The sequence below is a fragment of the Panthera leo genome, chromosome B2 (genome assembly GCF_018350215.1).
Source record: "Panthera leo isolate Ple1 chromosome B2, P.leo_Ple1_pat1.1, whole genome shotgun sequence".
Lineage (NCBI taxonomy): Eukaryota > Metazoa > Chordata > Mammalia > Carnivora > Felidae > Panthera > Panthera leo.
In genome coordinates this window covers 119,121,000-119,140,123 of record NC_056683.1, presented here as the reverse complement: position 1 = coordinate 119,140,123, position 19,124 = coordinate 119,121,000, and the positions used below count along the sequence as shown (strand labels likewise).

Genomic DNA, 19,124 nt, shown 5'->3' with positions numbered 1-19,124 from the left:
CTCACAGGGGCTGAGAATTTATTGGTTTATCTGTTAGTAACTGGTCAGGTCTGATATGCGTGAAGTCCTTGATGGCCACAGACTCTCGGCAGTATTAACAGCTATTCTTTTTGTATTAGTGTTTTCTCTCCCAACGTACTTAAAAAAAAAGGAAAGTTATCCTAATTCATGAACATGTTACCTTCCAAATATACATGGAAATGGCATCATGCAGATTTTTATATGCAAAATGAAGATACTGGGCCAACACAAGGAAGGAGTGGAGATGCCTAGCTGTCCTGAAGCTCGCTAACCACCTGCTCCTATAGCTTTCTCTGCGACCCACACACTGAAACTTACTCGGCTTTCATTTTGCGTGATACGCGTTGCCCGAGGCTCTGAGGAGAAGCACCATGGAGGTGTACTTGTTCTTCCCAAAGAAGTGAGGGTGGTCCAATTCTGCCCTCTGCCCATGTCTGATTCAGCTACTCTGGCTGGTGAGATGCTTGTCAGGGCTCCATGACTGTCTGAAAATGATTCTACCCGGTCATTAGACATCCTTAAATGATTCTTCCCCTTTTAAACAACCTTGGCATGAACAAAATCAAAACACCATGAAAATAATACAACACATGAATGAAACAATTTTCAAATAATAATAACATCCTGGTCCCACAAGGCAGTAGACTGTACTCAAATAAAAGCTGATTAAGTGTTCCGGACTTATTTGAGGAAGAAGTGAATGTGTTGTCTAATATATATCCATTCTTTCTATGAACATAAGGAGCATCAATTATAATAAAGTAGATAATGAACTTGTTGCTTCTTCTCTTCCCCTCCTTTCACCTCCCAGTTCTCTCTCTCTTCCTCCTCTCTTCCTTCTTTTTCATTTCTGGCCCTGGAATAAAATAAGAGCCTACTAAATGTTGGTGGTATAATTTGAATCCAGGAAAGTATAAAGCAAATAAATCATTTAAACCCAGGTTAAAATTCTGTGAAGTTGCAAATGAAAGTTAAGATAAATAAATGAGAAAGATTGTAATTAATATTTGAGCATAAATTAATTATCTTCCTTGAGTCTTCTGTATTTTTCTTGAGTTGTTCTGTGAAAACTTACATAAAATATAGAATATTTGATTAATATCTGACAAAATTTCATGTGTTCTTGCTTTTTCTGAAGGAAATATTGGATTGCTCTGGATATGGAAATGGATCTTGCCCGGAAAATGAAAGGCCACTGGGTGTCCGAGCTGCTATGTATTCATTTATGGCCGCAGCCATATTCATCACGGTGTTTGGCAACCTCGCCATGATAATATCCATTTCCTTCTTCAAGGAGCTTCACACACCAACCAACTTCCTCATCCTCTCCATGGCAGTCACTGACTTCCTCCTGGGGCTCACCATCATGCCCTACAGTATGGTCAGATCGGTGGAGACTTGCTGGTATTTCGGGCTTACATTTTGCAAGATTCATTACAGTTTTGACCTGATGCTCAGCATAACGTCCATTTTCCATCTTTGCTCTGTGGCTATTGACAGATTTTATGCTATCTGCTACCCTTTACGTTATTCCACGAAAATGACGATTCCCCTCATCAAGCGGTTGCTATTTCTCTGCTGGTCGGTTCCCGGAGCATTTGCTTTCGGGGTGGTCTTCTCGGAGGCCTATGCCGACGGGATTGAGGGCTACGATATACTGGTGGCCTGTTCCAGTTCCTGTCCAGTGATGTTCAACAAGTTATGGGGGACCACCTTGTTCATGGCAGGGTTCTTCACTCCTGGGTCTGTGATGGTGGGGATTTATGGCAAGATTTTTGCGGTATCAAGAAAACATGCTCGTGCAATCAATAGATTGCCCGAAAATCAAAATAATCAAATGAGGAAAGACAAAAAAGCGGCCAAAACTTTAGGAATAGTGATGGGCGTTTTCTTACTATGTTGGTTTCCCTGTTTTTTCACAATTTTATTGGATCCCTTTTTGAACTTCTCTACTCCTGTAGTTCTGTTTGATGCCTTGACATGGTTTGGCTATTTTAACTCCACGTGTAATCCGTTAATATACGGTTTCTTCTATCCCTGGTTTCGCAGAGCGCTGAAGTGCATTTTACTAGGTAAAATTTTCAGCTCACGTTTCCATACTACTGATCTGTTTACCCAAAAAGAAACTGAATAGACTTGTGTATGAGTGAAATGAGGCAAAAGCACAGGAATGTAGAAGAATAAAGTCACTTAAAGCATGTGTATATGTGTGTGCATGTGTGTATACGTGTGTGTAGGTGTGTGCGTGATTTTGGTTACCAAGGCAAGCTTTTAGTTTCTAAGACTTGAGGGAAAAAAAAAGTCTTCTCTTGGAACCCAAATCCCTCTTCTTCAGAATACTTCATATACCTATTACTTCTATGGAGAAAAGAGGAAGGAACTTGGAAGGGTAAAGAGAAGACGAGGAAAAGCCAGGAATGGTGTGAAAAGAACACACAACCTTGATACTATTTGGAAGGGATCAGAGCATAAACTGAGTTTAAAAACTCCTGCTGCCTCTTACCACCACGAGCACTTTGTGTGATTCTTCCATTCGCTTTTTGTTCTTTCGTGTCTGACCGGATGTAGTTTGAAATGTCAACAGCTAATAATTATAGGCAAATAAATACAGAAATAATTTCAAACATGCATATTCTGTCAGGAACCAGTCACTGGTTAGCTGAGAGTTAAACCTTTACTAGAATTTACTATTGTGAGGTTAAATCTTTCTTTCTTTTTTTTTAAGTAAAGTTTATTTATTTTGAGAGAGAGAGAGCAGAGGAGGGGCAGAGAGAGGGAGAGAGAGAATCCCAAGCAAGCTTTGCACTGTCAGTGCAGAGCCCAACACGGGACCCGAACTCATGAGCCATGAGGTTTTTATTCAGTGTCTTTTTAACTATAAGTTGAGGCCCATTAGTAACTTGTGAAGTGAAGTTAGTGGTCTGCAACCAGGGGTGTGCTGCTAAGTGTTTGACACTTGACTCTGAAAAGGAAGAAAAAAGCCTTGATTTGCAGAATTTGACTATAAATATACATATAAACTCAACATATATATATAGAGAGATTATATATATATGTATGAAAATTATGATTCCAGTACACACACACACACACACACACATATATTTATTTAGCAGAATGAATATATATTGTTCATTTAGCTGAAATCAAGCTATAAATGTGATGTCAACTGGCTCTCAGAAGTCCTGAAAAGTTAACCTGTTCTTGTCAGTGGCATGAGAGGTGCCAATACACCACTGGCTGCAAACAGCATTTTTCATGAAAAACAAACAGAAGAAAATAAATCATCTCAGAATACGTTGCTTGCATTGAGGGTAAGTAATGCCTTATAATGTTTTAATTTTAGTTATGTGAGTGTGTGTGTAAGTGAACTGTGTTCCACTAAAATTTTTTGTGGTTCATTTCTTTTTTTTTAATCTTTATTTATTTTTGAGAGAGACAGAGTGCAAGCGGGGGAGGGGCAGAGAGAAAGGGAGACACATAATCTGAAGCAGGTTCCAGGCTCTGAGCTGTCAGCATAGAGCCTGACACGGGGCTCAAACCCACGAACCATGAGATCATAACTGAGATGAAGTTGGACACTCAACCAACTGAGCCACCCAGGTGCCCCTAATTTCTTTATTTAGAAATTGATGAACGATATTGATGAACAAATTAGCAATTTTTCCTCTTTATGGAAAAGCTTACATCATTGCCCGTAAATTTACTTTGATCTTAGTTAATTGCACAAATCACAATTAAGCAGTGACCATTCTGTGGTCAGCTGAAATATTAGTTTTGTCTACCTGCCCAAATATGGCCCTGCCACATATTGTCTAGACCTTCCATCCCTGCTAGCGTGCTGTTAGGTTGGTGCCTCCCCGTAGCCTTAGAGTAGAGGAGAAATGGTGGAGATTCTTTGGGTTGGTGAAAGAGATTGCAAGTACAAAATAAGTGGAAACACTGATTTTCCAAGAAGAGAGGAATTAAAGCCAGGTGCAATGATGAGAGCTAATATGGTGTGTTGGATGCTATTGTGGCTTTTTGGCAATTCTTTTTAATGAAATACAGTAAAACCTTGGTTTGTGAGCATAATTTTGTCCAGAAACATGCTTGTAATCCAAAGCACTTGTATATCAAAGCAAGTCTCCCCGAAAGAAATAATGGAAACTCAGATGATTCGTTCCACAACCCAAAAATATTCATATAAAAATGATTGCAATATTGTAACATAATACAAAATTATAAGGAAAGTACAAAATATAAAGAAAAATAAGCAAATTAGCCTGCATTTACCTCTGAAAACCTTCATGGCTGGTGTGAGGGAAACAAGAGAGAGGAGGGTTATTGTGTAGGACGACTTTCACTATCACTAACGCAATCACTGCTATCTATTGGCTCAAGGGAATCTTTTTCTTTTCATGCAACTTTAACAAGGGACCTATCCAGTGACACTTGGTTTTGCCTCCTTTGGAGGATTTCGGGGAACTGTGACATTGCATGGTCATTCAACTGATTCATCCCTCGCACTGCTACAGACTTGTACAGGTGGTACTTTTCCACAAAATTTTGTGCTGTTTCACACATTTTACACATCTCCCTAATCTCATTTGAAGCGAGCGATTCCTCTCCTCCTCCTTTGTCTCCTCCTCCTCTGCAAACAAGATGCAGACATAGACTTCTTATAACATCTTGCAATTTCGGCAACCTGCATACGTCGTTTGTACTTCTCAGTGATTTCCATCTTAACTTCCACTGTGATCATCTCCTTATAACTGCCTTTCTTTTTAACCTTTTTCCGCACGGGGGCCATTGTGTATGCTAGCACGGATGTTGACCACAATCCAGTATTCATAAACTCTTGTCATATACTGTATTTAATGTAACTGACAAGGCAGCAGAAGAAAGGGTCTGTATCTGCAGGCCACCTGACCTAGAATGAAGCAAAGCGTTCCTAAGCTGATTCTTGTATGGAAAAGCAAAGGACTGTCCAGAGGTGCTTTGAAGTGACAAAAAATTCACTAGTGCCAGTTGTGGGCAGCTTCCAACGTTCTGAAAAATCACTGATTTCTACCAAACACCACAGCCTGAGACCGAGCGTCTGAGCATGGGAGATGATCACCCACAATCCTACAGTGTGTATTGTGAGAGACGAACCACCGGCTCAGTTGTGACCATGTCATATTCGGCATCATGTATTACTTGTGTTGCAAGACATCGGCTCATTTATCAAGTTAAAATTTATTAGAAATGTTTGCTCTTCTTGCGGATCACTCACAGAGCAAGTTACGATCCAAGGTTTTACTGTACTGATGTTTATGCTGCTTTGGTATTTGAACACCCCCCCCCCCCCACACACACACACGCAGATGTTCTGTTTTTATTTAAAAGACCAATTGCTAAAAAAAAATAAGTAAAATCGAATTTAGTTTTACTGGAAAGTAGAAGTATCTTGAATTAATTTGTATTAAATTTCCTCCCAATTCCTTAACGTATGACTTTAGAAAAGAAAACTAAATATCTTGATGTAAGTTTGTCGACAAACTTACAACAAATTCGGTGGAGAGGGTTAGACATTGCTTTTTTTTTTTTTTTTTTTTTTTTTTTTTGGCCAAAGGATAATGTTTGTGATGGTGGTTCTTGTTCATGCTAGTGCTTACAGATGCAAGAAAATGTTAGTAGCCCTACACCATATAGTTCCTTCTAATACTTTTTCCTTCTTCTACTAGATCCTATTCGTATTTGAAAACATCAAATAGCCCCGTGTAAAGCTCTGCTCAGTTAGTCCCCTTTCATTGAAACAGATAATTTTCTCTATAGGTTTTCATGGCACTTGTTCGTTTCAGAATGTAGTCATCCTGACTTGTTTGCTGTGGAAGAAAGTGATCCAGCCTCCTACCTACTGTCCACCTTCCATCATTTCCCAGAGTTAGTAAAATAGCCTCCTTTCCACACCCAGGATTTGACGGTAGGCAGCAAATGAGAAAACTGAACCCAGAGATATTAAATGATTTGCCCTGAATTTTACAGCTAAGTATGAAAACCGGAACTAGAACCCAGCTCTACTGACTTCTCATTCAATGTTCTTTGTTGGCTGAACTGATTTTTTCAAGATTTGTGGCACCTTAACTGGATTTTCTTCTTCTTTTTTTTTTTATTAAGGATTTTAGTCAGACTAATATAAATCACTAAAGCAAAAATAAATACTTCCCTCTTACCCCAATATCTTATTACATTCAGGAGTCAAACTGTAAACAGCAACCTTTTCAGAGTCAATTGTCCCTCCTTTGGATATCAGCTAATGTTTAATTTAGCCTACACATATTTATGTGTTTTTAATATACAGAAAGGATACCTTATCTTTGGTACCTTATCTTGACAGAATGAAGCCCAAAGGACCATGAAATTGATATGAAATAGTCCTTCGTTTGGAAAAAAAGGAAACTGAAAATACTCGGGACATTAAAAATACACAGAATATTTTGATATCCTCCAAGAAAGAGAGTTAGAAGAACAATTCCACTGGGGCTCTGCAGTTAGCTACTCTCTCAGAGCTCCTGGATCTGAGCTCCCCACTCCAAGTCTCTTGAGAGCAGAGGCAAACTTATATGAATCAGATATTTCCATCCTCAACGCTACACTTTCTAGAACTTTCTGACCTCATACCTGCCAAGTCACCAGAAAAGACTCAGTGATTCACAACTAACTTTTCAGGAGATGGAAGGTACTGAGTCAATAAAAAGAATTGGAAATGTACTATTGTTTTTTTAAATATTGCTAATTTGTTTGCTTTTTCAAAATAATTGAACAGAGAGAACTCAATTTGGTGGAAAACCAGAAATTGTTGCCATAAAACAGGTAAGGTAGTTTCCTAACTGGAAAATGATAATTATTATGACATTTACGTGAACGAAACTTCTTACATTTTCCGTTAAGTTTTGTCTGGCAAGTTTTGTAAATTTTTATGTGGTGGCCTATAAAGAAATGTTTTTGTGAAATTCTAGAATTATTCCAAGCATGATTCAATAAATGTAAGGTACATCTATGTTTCAACAATGTTAAAATGCTTTCTCCTCTTTAATATTATATTTTAAGAAGCAAATCCTGTTGTATACTACTTAATTCACTGCTACTACTTAATTCACTACATATTTCATTTTTGGTATTTTTCTCTTGCCAGCAGCATTTACTTAAGGTATTCAGTTGCTTTTTGCTCCTCAAAATTATTCACTCATTTCAGATACAAACAGTGTCCGAACTAAAAATGCAGTTTCTCTATTGTCTGGAATTGTTCTTCTAGAATTCGTTGGGCATACAAATAACATAGGTATCTTGCTAAGATGTACATTTTGGGATGGCTTAAGATATTTCCTTTCCCAAAATATTCCCAGGAGATGATGATGTGGCTGGTCTGGGGACCATATTTTGATTGGTGAGGCCTAGTAGGAGAAACTATGAGCAGACGACGCTGTAGATTTTCTTGCTCTCCATAGGTCAGAAATGACTTGTTGCCATAATTAGAGAAAGTAAGAGGTGGTAGGAGGTTCCCTAGACAGGAGCCAAAAGACCTAGATTATAATGTTGTTTTTCAGCATTTAGTGGCAATATCTACCTCAAGGCCTTAGTTATAGGGGGAATGTGGCTTTCAAGTAATTTAGAAACTTTAAGGCACCCAAAATTTTAATTGTCATCTAGGTTTCATTTAGAATACTGTTTATTTGGGGATAAACAACATTTACTGTTTTCCTAATGTTTTAAACTTTCCCAAACCAGAGGTCTCTAACACCATGAGAGGAGATGCTTATTAACCAGGTAACATCATGTGTTGGGATTAATTTCTTTGCATTTAATCCAACAAGCTGTTACTGCACAGTCCCCAAACACACAGCTCTGTATTGAGTGTTGCAAGAGTAGGAAGGTTAATGGAATGGGTTGAAAAATTTTTACAGTCAGGGTGAAGTCATTTTAAAAAAACAGTTGTGTCACTTGTTGGGAGCACTGGGTGTGGTATGTAAGGGATGAATCACTGAATTGTACTCCTGAAACCGATACTCACTGTTAGCTAACTGGAAATTTTATTTAAAAAACTTAAAAGAAAAAAGAACTTTGCTGAAAAAGGAAACAAAAGTATTTGAACTCGAAGTCAGCTGTGAGAAGAGGAATTGGAACCACTTATCTCTATGATCTTTGGCCACCCCAACGGTCTGGAATTTCATGAGATTAACTCCAACTGGGAGAATCAAAAATAGGTTCCTGGAAGGAAATGATATTTTTGTAGAGCCTTGAAGTGCTCAGAGATGAAGGGATGGGCAATCAGGAAATGGGGTTGGCCAACCCACGGAATGGGCCTTTGTAGGGCAACATGGAGACAACTGTGGGCAAAAGTGACTGCACTATTGCAGACTGAAGGGGGGGCAGGTGACAGAGAGATGCTGAAAGCGTAAATTTATGGCATGCAGGATTATGCCAAGGTATGTTGTCTCTGACTTTTTCCCTTGTATCCACTGAAAAATGTACACGTGATCTTGATAAAAGGTGTATTTAGATCAATTCCTCTTGGGCTGTCTACTTCTGACACATTTTCTGATGCATAGTTTTAGTAAAACTTCCTCTGTTCTGCTGGTTTTCAAACATGCCATCATTTATAGCTAATTATAAGAAAGATGTTTTCCTTTGCTCTTAGTTTTCACTCCTCTTTCTGCCCCCGCTCTCTGAAATGAAAGGTGCTCTGTCTGTTCTCCATGTGTGTTTACTGTCATTTAAAATGTTTCCTGATCCCAGCTGCCTTTGAGAAGACAACATTTTCAAGATGTCATCTCTGCCCGTTGCCAGCTGCTATGTGGTGTTATAAGGCTTACTTAAGAACCGTGAGGGGCGCCTGGGTGGCGCAGTCGGTTAAGCATCCGACTTCAGCCAGGTCACGATCTCGCGGTCCGTGAGTTCGAGCCCCGCGTCAGGCTCTGGGCTGATGGCTCGGAGCCAGGAGCCTGTTTCAGATTCTGTGTCTCCCTCTCTCTCTGCCCCTCCCCCGTTCATGCTCTGTCTCTCTCTGTCCCAAAAATAAATAAAAAACGTTGAAAAAAAAATTTAAAAAAAAAAAAAAAAAAAAAAAAAAAAAAAAAAAGAACCGTGAGCCACTTGGGGTCAACCAGTCATTTACGCACCAGGTACCATTTTTACTTGTTGATGTCATGATGTGTAAACTACTAGAGATAGTTGTAAAGTCGATTTACAGAAAAAATAATCTTTTTCTTCTGTTTGTTTTGTTTTCAGTGTTACATTTGAATATAGCCTACTTATTATCATCCCTGAAACGTCTTCCAAAGAGTCTTTGTGATTGTAGTCTTTAAATACTCATTGTAGTCTATGTTAGATATTAAAGAATTAACCAGAAAAGATCCAATATCATGAATTCATAAATTTCAAACCTTGGCTCATTTTTTTCTGTTACACTATGTACACTATTTATGCCCTGCTCTCTTGATTTAACAAGTTTAATAGAAAATTAACACAAATCTGCTCTTCGGGTGGAATTTGGTTTTAGGCCAAGAATGATTTTGGAGCTTTAAAAACGGAATTTATATCTGAGACTTTACAGTTTGGGATCAATTTCTTGGAAGATTATATGAAAATTGACGTTATTTTCTAACTTGTGGCAAGAGAAATGAAATAGTCATTTTTAGTGTCAGTTCTAGGCCTTCCAATTGGTGCTCATTTTGATAAGAGACTGTCTTAACTGGCACACCATGAGCAGGCATTCAGAAGAGCCTATGGTTTGAGACGCTAGTTTGAAATTTTCTGTGGTTCTCTCAAGCAGTTAGGTGATCAGGTGAAATACTTTAGACTTCAGCCTTAAATTCCAGGGCGATCAGAATTCAAAGGAGAAAAAGAAAGCACATTATTTATGATCATCATCCACATTTGTGTGCAAGTAAGAGAGAAACTTTAAAATCTCCTTCTTATTACACTTAATTTGACTCAGAGTATTACAGAACAATAATACTGGCTCATATCTTCCTTTGTTGATCCTTTATACCTGACATTTTTCAACAATTAAAAATGAGAAAAACCTTAATTGGGGTTAATTTATGTATATGTACACAGACATATATACATAGGAGGCGATAGCAATTTTAAGTTCTTTACCAAATAGTTAGGTTCCGGAAGAGAATGTGTTTTCTAGCAATGGTGACACTTATGTACTTATGTTAGTTGGTGCTTTGTTAATAGCATATGCAAATGTATGTCTCCTTCTATTAGAACCATGGATTATAAATGCCCATTTTCGACTACATCTTATATGATATTCATATTTTAAGGCTATGAAAATTAGATTCTGAACCTAAATTTTGTGTTGGACCACTTTTTCCTCCGACTAAAATCATGTGTTCACATGAAGATTTTCTTCAAGAAGCTTTAACTCCATGATATAATCTTGCACAGAAAATCTGACATCCTGCACATGTATGTGGCTGGAGATATGCCAACCTTGTTATCAGTCAGTGCTTGGAACTGAAACCTAAGGGGAAAAAAGAAAAAAAAAAAAAAACCTAATGTAATGTGCCTAATGTAAATTATACAAAAGTATTAATATTTTAACATTTTAACTTACAAAAATGGCAACTTCATAGAGGCGTGTGGTTCAACGTAATAGATTACATGGGAGTACAAAATAAAGAAAACTTGGCGGAGATGCCATAATTCTTATGCAGAAAATCAAGGAGGAAGGTAAAAATAACGCTAATGGTCTTAAATATCTTCACAGCCAACTCTCCCATTTTATAAAAGAGGAAACTGAGGCTCAGGGACACTGAAAAGTCGTCCAGAGTAATATGGTTGATAAGTGCTACAGCCAATCATCAAACAAGGTTGACCTGATTTCAAAGTCATCTCGTGGGATGTAAGATAGCCAGGAAGCTGGCAAATGCACAAAATCACATGATATGTCTTTGTAAACATTCCATTTGAGGTCTCTACTTCTGAGAGTGTGTGTGCGGTTTCCCTTATATAAATAGTAATGTGCATGGAGGAAAATTTGATCTCATGTTAAAACACCTCCTAGAATCCTCTCAATCCTTAAAGAAATGGAGTCGTTATTTATATATATATACAGCTCTCATATGATGTTGTTTCAGTGTCACGGCTGTCATCATTAAGGTCACATGGGCAACTGAGGTGTGACGGGGAGTTTCTTGGGCAACACTACACTTTAAGCGTTCATGCCTTCATGGACTTACATACTGTATAAGGTCAATGGTGAGTCTGTGCTTTCCAGATCGTATTTAATTTATGAAAGTCTGTGAGTTTCGGCAGGAAGAAAATCTTCAACTCCCCTCAGCGGTAGGTAAGGTTCTAAACATTGTAAAAGGGGCTGAAAAGGGCCAGTATAACCTCATTTTAACGTGTTCATGAAACACCAATGGAGTTTTATGCCACCATCACCACCACCTCGTAGGTGCATTTAACTAAAACGCTCAGCAGCTTTTTTTTTTTTCTTTTACTGACATCTTTGTATTTTTCTGAACTTACTATCTTTAGTCCTCTTATCACTAGCCTAAGGGATCAATAAAGTATGTCTACAGCAATCCCTCCTGTCTGCCTGTCTAAACGTTGTCTAAATAATGAGGGATTATTTTACAACACCATCAGAAGCAATTGAATCCTGGAAGGTATGTTCACAAACTGTGCTCCTGGGTCTAGTCTATTCCTTTACAGCAGAGTTTCAAGCACATTGAAGCAACTGCTTTAATTGGAACAATGCAGATATTTTTTAAAACAGACATAATTTGCCATTTATTTTTACTTTTATTTGTTCAAAAATGTGTACCTAGTGTCTGCCACAAGCACTAACCAAGGTGCGGAGAATCCAGGGGTGAATGAGATCCGACAGGTTCCTTGCCTCAAGGTAGTATATTAAAAAAATTGTGTCTGATAAGATTTAGCTGTTGCTTAGAGTTGATTACAAAGGCAAGAAAAGACAAGATGCGAGCTGATGTATATTTTAACACAGATAATACATTCAACAACTGTTTATCGACTGCTATCACTTATATGCTAAAATGGGGCCCAGGTTAGATGCTCACAACCTTTCCTTGGTGAAAACCAAAGAAGAAAGAGGGGCAATGAGGAGTGGAGGAGCGTCTACAGTGGAGAGAAACAAATCCGTGATCTTGGTCAGATGTGCCTCAGGACTGAAAGTACTATTCAATGAATTCCTGCATTGAGCCACATCCTTTATTCTCTGTTTTCCTTGCATCTTGTTTCTCTGTTTTTCCACGTTCTATTTTTTTTCGGAGAAGATAATTTAAAACCAAGGACCTTTCGGGTACCAATCATTCACAGATTTTCAGAGCCTCTGAAAGGCCATCTATTCTAGCACACCCCCTTTTCCCGGGAGCTCACAGCTAGTGAGAGGTAACACTCACACTAGAAGAAGAACCCCTAATCCAGGGATATTTTGCCCCCTCTCCTTTGGAAGTAAGTACGTCCCTAACCCAGAGCAAACAGGAGAGCCACATGGAGCAGTCAGCTCAAGAAGGGTCCCCCTAAGACTTTCTGAAGAGAAACCTTCCTGAGACTCGGGAAAAGATGCTTCTCCAACTCACATCGAACAGGTTTTTCTGTCACGACCAGGTTCCTTTACTTTTCCCTGTCAATCAGGAAGGAGAGACAGAATCAGCAGGAATGAAAGGAACCTCTGACACTTTGAGACCAGTAAGGGACCTTTCGTGCTGCTCTCCCTTAGGGTTCTAAAGGCAAAACTAAGTTGAGTCTGCCTAGGTAGATGAACTCGCCAAATGTGCACTGTGGTTGAATCTCTGTGGCTTGGAAGAACCTGACGTAGGGCAAGGGGGTCTCTTGTGTCTGACTCGGGCAAGATTGGACTTGCCTTTCTGTAGCTCACTAAGTAGACTTGATGCGTTGTGAGAGGCACGGTGTCTAGCTTCTCCAGAACCAGCCAGTGGTTTTTCATGGTGGCGTCCCAAAGTAAAGAGCAGGGAGGTGCAATAACTTACTGAGAGGTTGGGCTTACGCAATTTGTCCATCATCTCTTATTCAGCCCGCTGTGACCAACAGCAGTTACGTGAGGTTTGACTCACCCAAGTCTGTGAATATGAAATTTGCGAAACTTCTGAGTCACTCGGGGATGGCATATATGTCCAGTAGTTAGAATTTCAGATGAATGACAACACTCAAGAAATACAGGGGAGGGGAACAAAGAAGGAAGGGCAGAAGAGAAGGACAGAGGAGAGGAGAGGAAGGGAGTAGAGAGTAGAGAAACTTTGAAGCGTTAGCCCAGGTGCATGGTTTGACCCATAGGTACGTGGTTTTCCTTGTATTTCAACAGCTATATGCCATTTATAACTCTTACAACATCTGCAGACTCTTTAAAAGGAAGAGTTTAAATTATTGAAAGAATACCTAAAGAAAAACACCGCGATTTCACTTAGCTTTTGTGTATTAAGTATTTTTATGACGAGAGATGTTAACTTGTTGTAGTTCAAAGGAGTTTCTAGAAAAGTGGTTGCTCAAGGTAAAAGTTGACCATAAATTCTTTTTTTCTTAAACAGCTTTATTGAGAGGTATATTGATAGACAAAGAACTGCACAATTTGATTAGTTTGGACATCAAACACCTGTGATACCATCACCATAGTCAAGGTAATGGATATACCCAACAAGTTCTGGCCCTTTCTTTTTAGTTTTAGTTGTGTGCGTGTGTGTGTGTGCGTGTGAGTGTTAAGAACACTTATGTGAGATTTACCCTCTTAACATATTTTGAAGTACACAATACCATATTATTAACTATAGGCACTCTGGTGTACAACAGACCTCTAGAATTTATTCATGTAGCATAACTAAAACTTTGTATCCATTGAACAATAACTCCCCACCTGCCCCATACTGGTAACCACCACTATTGTATTCTCTGCTTCATGGGTTTGACTATTACAGATCCCTATACAAGTGGAATAAACTATTAAGAAGCTCTCAATACCTTAAAAAGAACAGAGCAATCAATAGATAAACCCAGGTCGAATGAACAAATGGATGAGTGGAATAGAATAAAATAGAACAGGAAAGAATAAGTAGTTGAAACTTTTCCTGCCCTGATGCAGCAAATAACTCAGAGCACAACCACAATTGACATAATTTTAAATATTTAAATAAATGGAAATTGAAATGAATTCATAACAGATGTCTTTTTTATGCAATTAATGCTTTTTTTTTAATGCAATTAGGAGGTGAAGTTTCCTGGAATCATTTTTAAGAGGAGAGGAAACACAGACTCATCTTCCTAGAAAAGGGACTTTTAAGTGATAAAGCACTATGGATCCAATTTATATTCCTGAAGACTTATCCAGTTGTCCAAAATTTGGGAATAAATCTTGTCCTCCCGTAAACCGCTCTTTGCATGTCCGAGTGATAATGTATTCAATTATGACTGCAGCCATGTTTATCACTATCTTCGGAAACTTGGTTATAATGATCTCCATATCATATTTCAAACAGCTTCACTCTCCCACAAACTTTCTGATCCTCTCCATGGCAACCACCGACTTCCTTCTGGGTTTTGTCATCATGCCATACAGCATGGTGCGATCAGTGGAGAGCTGCTGGTATTTTGGGGATGGCTTTTGTAAATTCCATGCAAGCTTTGACATGATGCTTAGCCTAACCTCCATTTTCCACCTCTGTTCCATTGCTATTGATCGATTTTATGCCGTGTGTTACCCTTTACATTATGCGACCACAATGACCACCTCCATGATAAAACGACTGTTAGCATTTTGCTGGTCGGCACCTGCTCTTTTTTCATTCAGTTTAGTTCTATCCGAGGCCAACGTTGCCGGTATGCAGAGCTACGAGATTCTTGTTGCTTGTTTCCATTTCTGTGCACTTACGTTCAACAAATTTTGGGGGACGATATTGTTCACTACATGTTTCTTTACTCCTGGCTCCATCATGGTTGGTATTTATGGCAAAATCTTTCTTGTTTCCAAACGACATGCTCAAGTTATCAGCAACATGCCTGAAAACACAAAGGTGGAAGTGAAAAAAAACTTATCTAAGAAAAAGGACAGGAAAGCAGCTAAGACCCTGGGAATAGTAATGGGGGTGTTTTTAGCATGCTGGCTGCCTTGCTTTCTTGCTGTCTTGATAGACCCATACTTAGACTATTCCACTCCCATAATAGTACTTGACCTTTTAGTGTGGCTTGGGTACTTCAACTCTACTTGCAACCCCCTCATTCATGGGTTTTTTTACCCATGGTTTCGGAAAGCTCTTAAGTACATATTGTCAGGCAAAATATTTAGCTCTCACTCAGGAACTGCAAACCTATTTCCTGAGGCACATTAATAAAAAAAAGCTATTACAAAAGTGAAGAGAGTATTGAAAATGAGACTTATCATTTTGGCCTCATGCCTCGCATTAATGATACTATTAAATTTCAGTAATCCGGATAAGTGTCTCAGAACGTGCGCAACAGTTACCTTCAGTATCTTTGACCCATCAGGCATCAGCCGTGTATTAACTGTGAACTCTATCTAATCAACACTCCCATCTGACTGGGGGAAAATACACAAAAGAAGAATAAAACATTTCGGAATAGGTTGGCCTCTACTTACACACATGAGACAATTATAAACCCATAAAAGAATCAATGTAAGAAGAAAGAAAATAAAGTGCTAATGGTTTTGGTTGCTGACTCCACTCTAGGAATTCAGAAAATAGATTATTGAGGCCTGCGGACCCATGGAGAAAGTGTGACATAAGGTTGGTCTATACTACCAACTAGCAGTCAGTCTCCTTTATTGTTTGGCTTGGGAGAATTATTAACCATCATTATATGAATTATTCAGTCATTTCCTGACACCCCGAAGCTTACTACAAAGAGCTGCCCATTGGAGAAGCAGTTGATTACAAATCATCATATGCAATTTGAGCTTTTATCCTTGTGATTTCTCACTCCGTGGTTTATATTTGAAATGACTTCCTGTTTCTTTGTCCCCACCTTCTTCCTCTGCATGCTGTGTCTACACCACCTGCCAGCAATCACAAAGCCTCTCCCTGTACTCGTTTGAATCATTTTCTCTGTAAGTTGCCCTGCCTTCCTGCCAAATAAATTTCATCCACACCACAATGCCTATGATTTAAGTCAGATCATTAATGTTTGGTGAGAATCCTTCCAGTGATTCTTCCGTGAAACATTAAGAAAAAACAGAAACTTCCTTTTATCTGATAGATTGGAAAACACATGCGTACGTGTAACAACCATGTGCACATCCTGTCCTACGTTGGATTAAGTTGTGGGATGGAAAAGAGGAGAAGCAGAAGGAGGGCAGATTGCTCAAGTTCAGCTTTAGGTCAGACTTTGAATAGGCAGATTTAATTCTGGCTTTTTCCCGACTCTCTTCTAAGCCCTTCTCTCCCCATACCCTGACATCCATGTTCTAGGTCCAGCTATGGACAATCATTGGGCTCCACTTGTGCCTTGAAGGACAACATGATTCCATAAGGATGATTCCTCTTCACCATCATTACAGTTTTCATTCCCTGTACTTGTTGGTAGAAAAGCAAAGGGGTGTAATAAATGCATAATTGAATGCCTGCCAAAATATTTACTAATGCAGTGCAACTGCTCGTCTTGAGACGAGAGGGAGAGAGATTGGGTATGAGTAGCACTGCCTGGCTCCTTCTTCCTGAGAGTCCCAAAAGACTGTGGACACCACCCAAGTATACCTCTTCCCTCACAGTTGACGACCAGGGGGCCTGGCTGGCTCAGTCGGTAAAGCATATGACTCCTGATCTCGGGATCCTGAGTTTGAACCCCATATTGAGTGTAAAGATTACTTTTAAAAAATTATCACAGATGAAGACCTTACAACTGACTTGCTGACTGTAGATAGAAATCTATTCTAAATATAAATGGAATAATCTATTGGAATAGATTCAACTAGGCAATGCATGTAATAGCTCTAAGACTATAGGAAAACTGTCTCTATTCATTGATATAGATATTGAGTCCTCAATAAAGGATGTAAATATTCATCATATGCCTTCCCTCCCATCTGTGTTAACTAGTGTTCTTGCCTCAGGTTTCACAGCTTTCTGATCTACTCTACACAGTTTTCTGAAGTTAACAACTTTCTTCTTAAATATCTTCCATTGTTTCTATGCTAGATTCCCTCTATTTACACTAGTGGGGAGCACAGATTAAGATTAGGATTAAGGGGGTTCCTTGCTGCGGGGTGTCCAATGGCATTCTACCAATGAGAAGCACCCGCAGGAGATCGAAGGTGGACAGAAGTTGAAATCAGGGTAACGCAGATAACCTCTCTGTCACATTGCCCTGGAGTTGGCTGACTTCATACAGGAAAGGACATGTGGAGTCCCTCTCCATACAACTATTCTCTCAAGTTCCCATAGCCACTCCCTCTCGCTGTCACTTAGGGCCTCACAGGGTGGTGACTGTATGTTATTGCTGCCCCCGGATACTAGGCTGTTTCTTGCTGGTTTTCTTAATGCTGCCCACATCATTGTAAATAGTGCCTTTATTAAACTCTCCTCAATCACCCAGGTTGATTGTGCCATCTGTTTCCTGCTAGACACATGGTGAGTGTAGCTTTCATTGCTCTAAGACAAAGTTTTGAAATTCTTCTCAAAAACATCAAGTGTGTCCAAACCCAACTTGGCCTTTCTTTGTGTTTTCACATTTAGTCACTTCTCTGAAGGGATTGTTGGTGTCCAATAAATCATTCTTCTGTTAGTCTTACCTGGGGGCAACTTGCCTTCCTCCTCTACCTGACAAACTTTTTATTTTTAGGATCAGTCATCAATGTGAGATTTATGGTGTCCTCTTTGTGTATAGAAAAGATTATTTGAGGGGCACCTGGGTGGCTCAGTCAGTTAAGCGTCTGACTTCGGCTCAGGTCATGATCTCACAGCTTGTGAGTTCGAGCCCCGTTCAGAGTTCAGAGCCTGAAGCCTGCTTCGGATTCTGTGTCTCCTTCTCTCTCTGCCCCTCCACTGTTTGCACACTGTCTCTCTCTCTCTCTCTCTCTCTCTCTCAAAAATAAATAAAAAGATTAAAAAAAAATTAAAAAAAAAAAAAGAAAAGATTATTTGAGGTAATTTTGGCTTCTAAAATTAATCTTTCACTTACAAAATAATAATATTGAAAAACGTAGCTCTTCCTTAAAAATCTTATTTAACTTATAACTTTTATTTAATGGTAACATATAAACTATAATTTATAAACAGAATATAGTTACTCTATTTCCACAGTCAGTAACTTCTAACATCTTTAAGGGGCAAATACAGCCTATTTAATTGAATTATCTTAATATTTTATTTGTATTTATCAAAATGTTCAACTTCTCTTTTTTGTAGTTTTTAATTTTTTTTAAATTTTTTTAGTTTTATTTAATTTTATTTTAAGTAGTCTCCATGCCCAACATGGAGCTTAAACTCACGACCCCAAGATTAAGAGTTCCATGCTCTACCAACTGAATTAGCCAAGAGCACCACTTAATTTCCCTTTCGAAAATTTGTCAGACTAATGCATAAAACTTTTCCTAGTACTTAGAAACTCTTGTAGACTTAATGACTTACAAATATGGTAATTTTAAGATTCTTTTGTTTTATTTTATTATTTTTTTATTTTAAAGAGAAAGAGAGAGCGTGAGCAGGGGAAGGGGCAGAGGGAAAGAGAGTGAGAGCATCCCAAGCAGGTTCCACGCTCAGTATGAAGCCTGACACAAGGCTCGATCTCATGACCTGGGATCATGACCTGAGTTAAAATCAAGAGTCAGATGTTCAATTGACTGAGCCACCCAAGCGATCCGGTAATTTAAGATTCTTAGCAATTATAATACCATTTATAGACTTAACAAACTTTTCTTGGCCTTTCAACTTAAAAATCATGGCTAAATTAATTATTTAATAACAGATTTTATACAACAGAATAAGAGGTTTCTGCACAGCAAAGGAAAACAATCAACAAAACTAAAAGACAACCTACTGAATGGGAGATTATACTTGCAAATGACCTATCCTATAAAAGGTTAGTATCAAAAATGTTTAAAGAACTTACACGACTCAACAGCCAAAAACAAATAA

At 38.7% G+C, this 19,124-nt stretch overlaps 2 protein-coding genes across 2 annotated transcripts; both read left to right on the top strand.

Moving 5' to 3' along the window:
• The first annotated feature begins 1,174 nt into the window (after positions 1-1,174).
• Positions 1,175-2,155, top strand: LOC122219177 (trace amine-associated receptor 2). Its single transcript, XM_042937413.1, has one exon. It carries the CDS (start codon positions 1,235-1,237, stop codon positions 2,153-2,155), a length of 921 nt encoding a protein of 306 aa, XP_042793347.1. The 5' UTR covers positions 1,175-1,234.
• Positions 2,156-14,330: 12,175 nt separating this feature from the next.
• LOC122219176 (trace amine-associated receptor 3) lies at positions 14,331-15,362 on the top strand. The gene has a single exon (XM_042937412.1). It carries the CDS (start codon positions 14,331-14,333, stop codon positions 15,360-15,362), a length of 1,032 nt encoding a protein of 343 aa, XP_042793346.1.
• Positions 15,363-19,124: the final 3,762 nt, after the last annotated feature.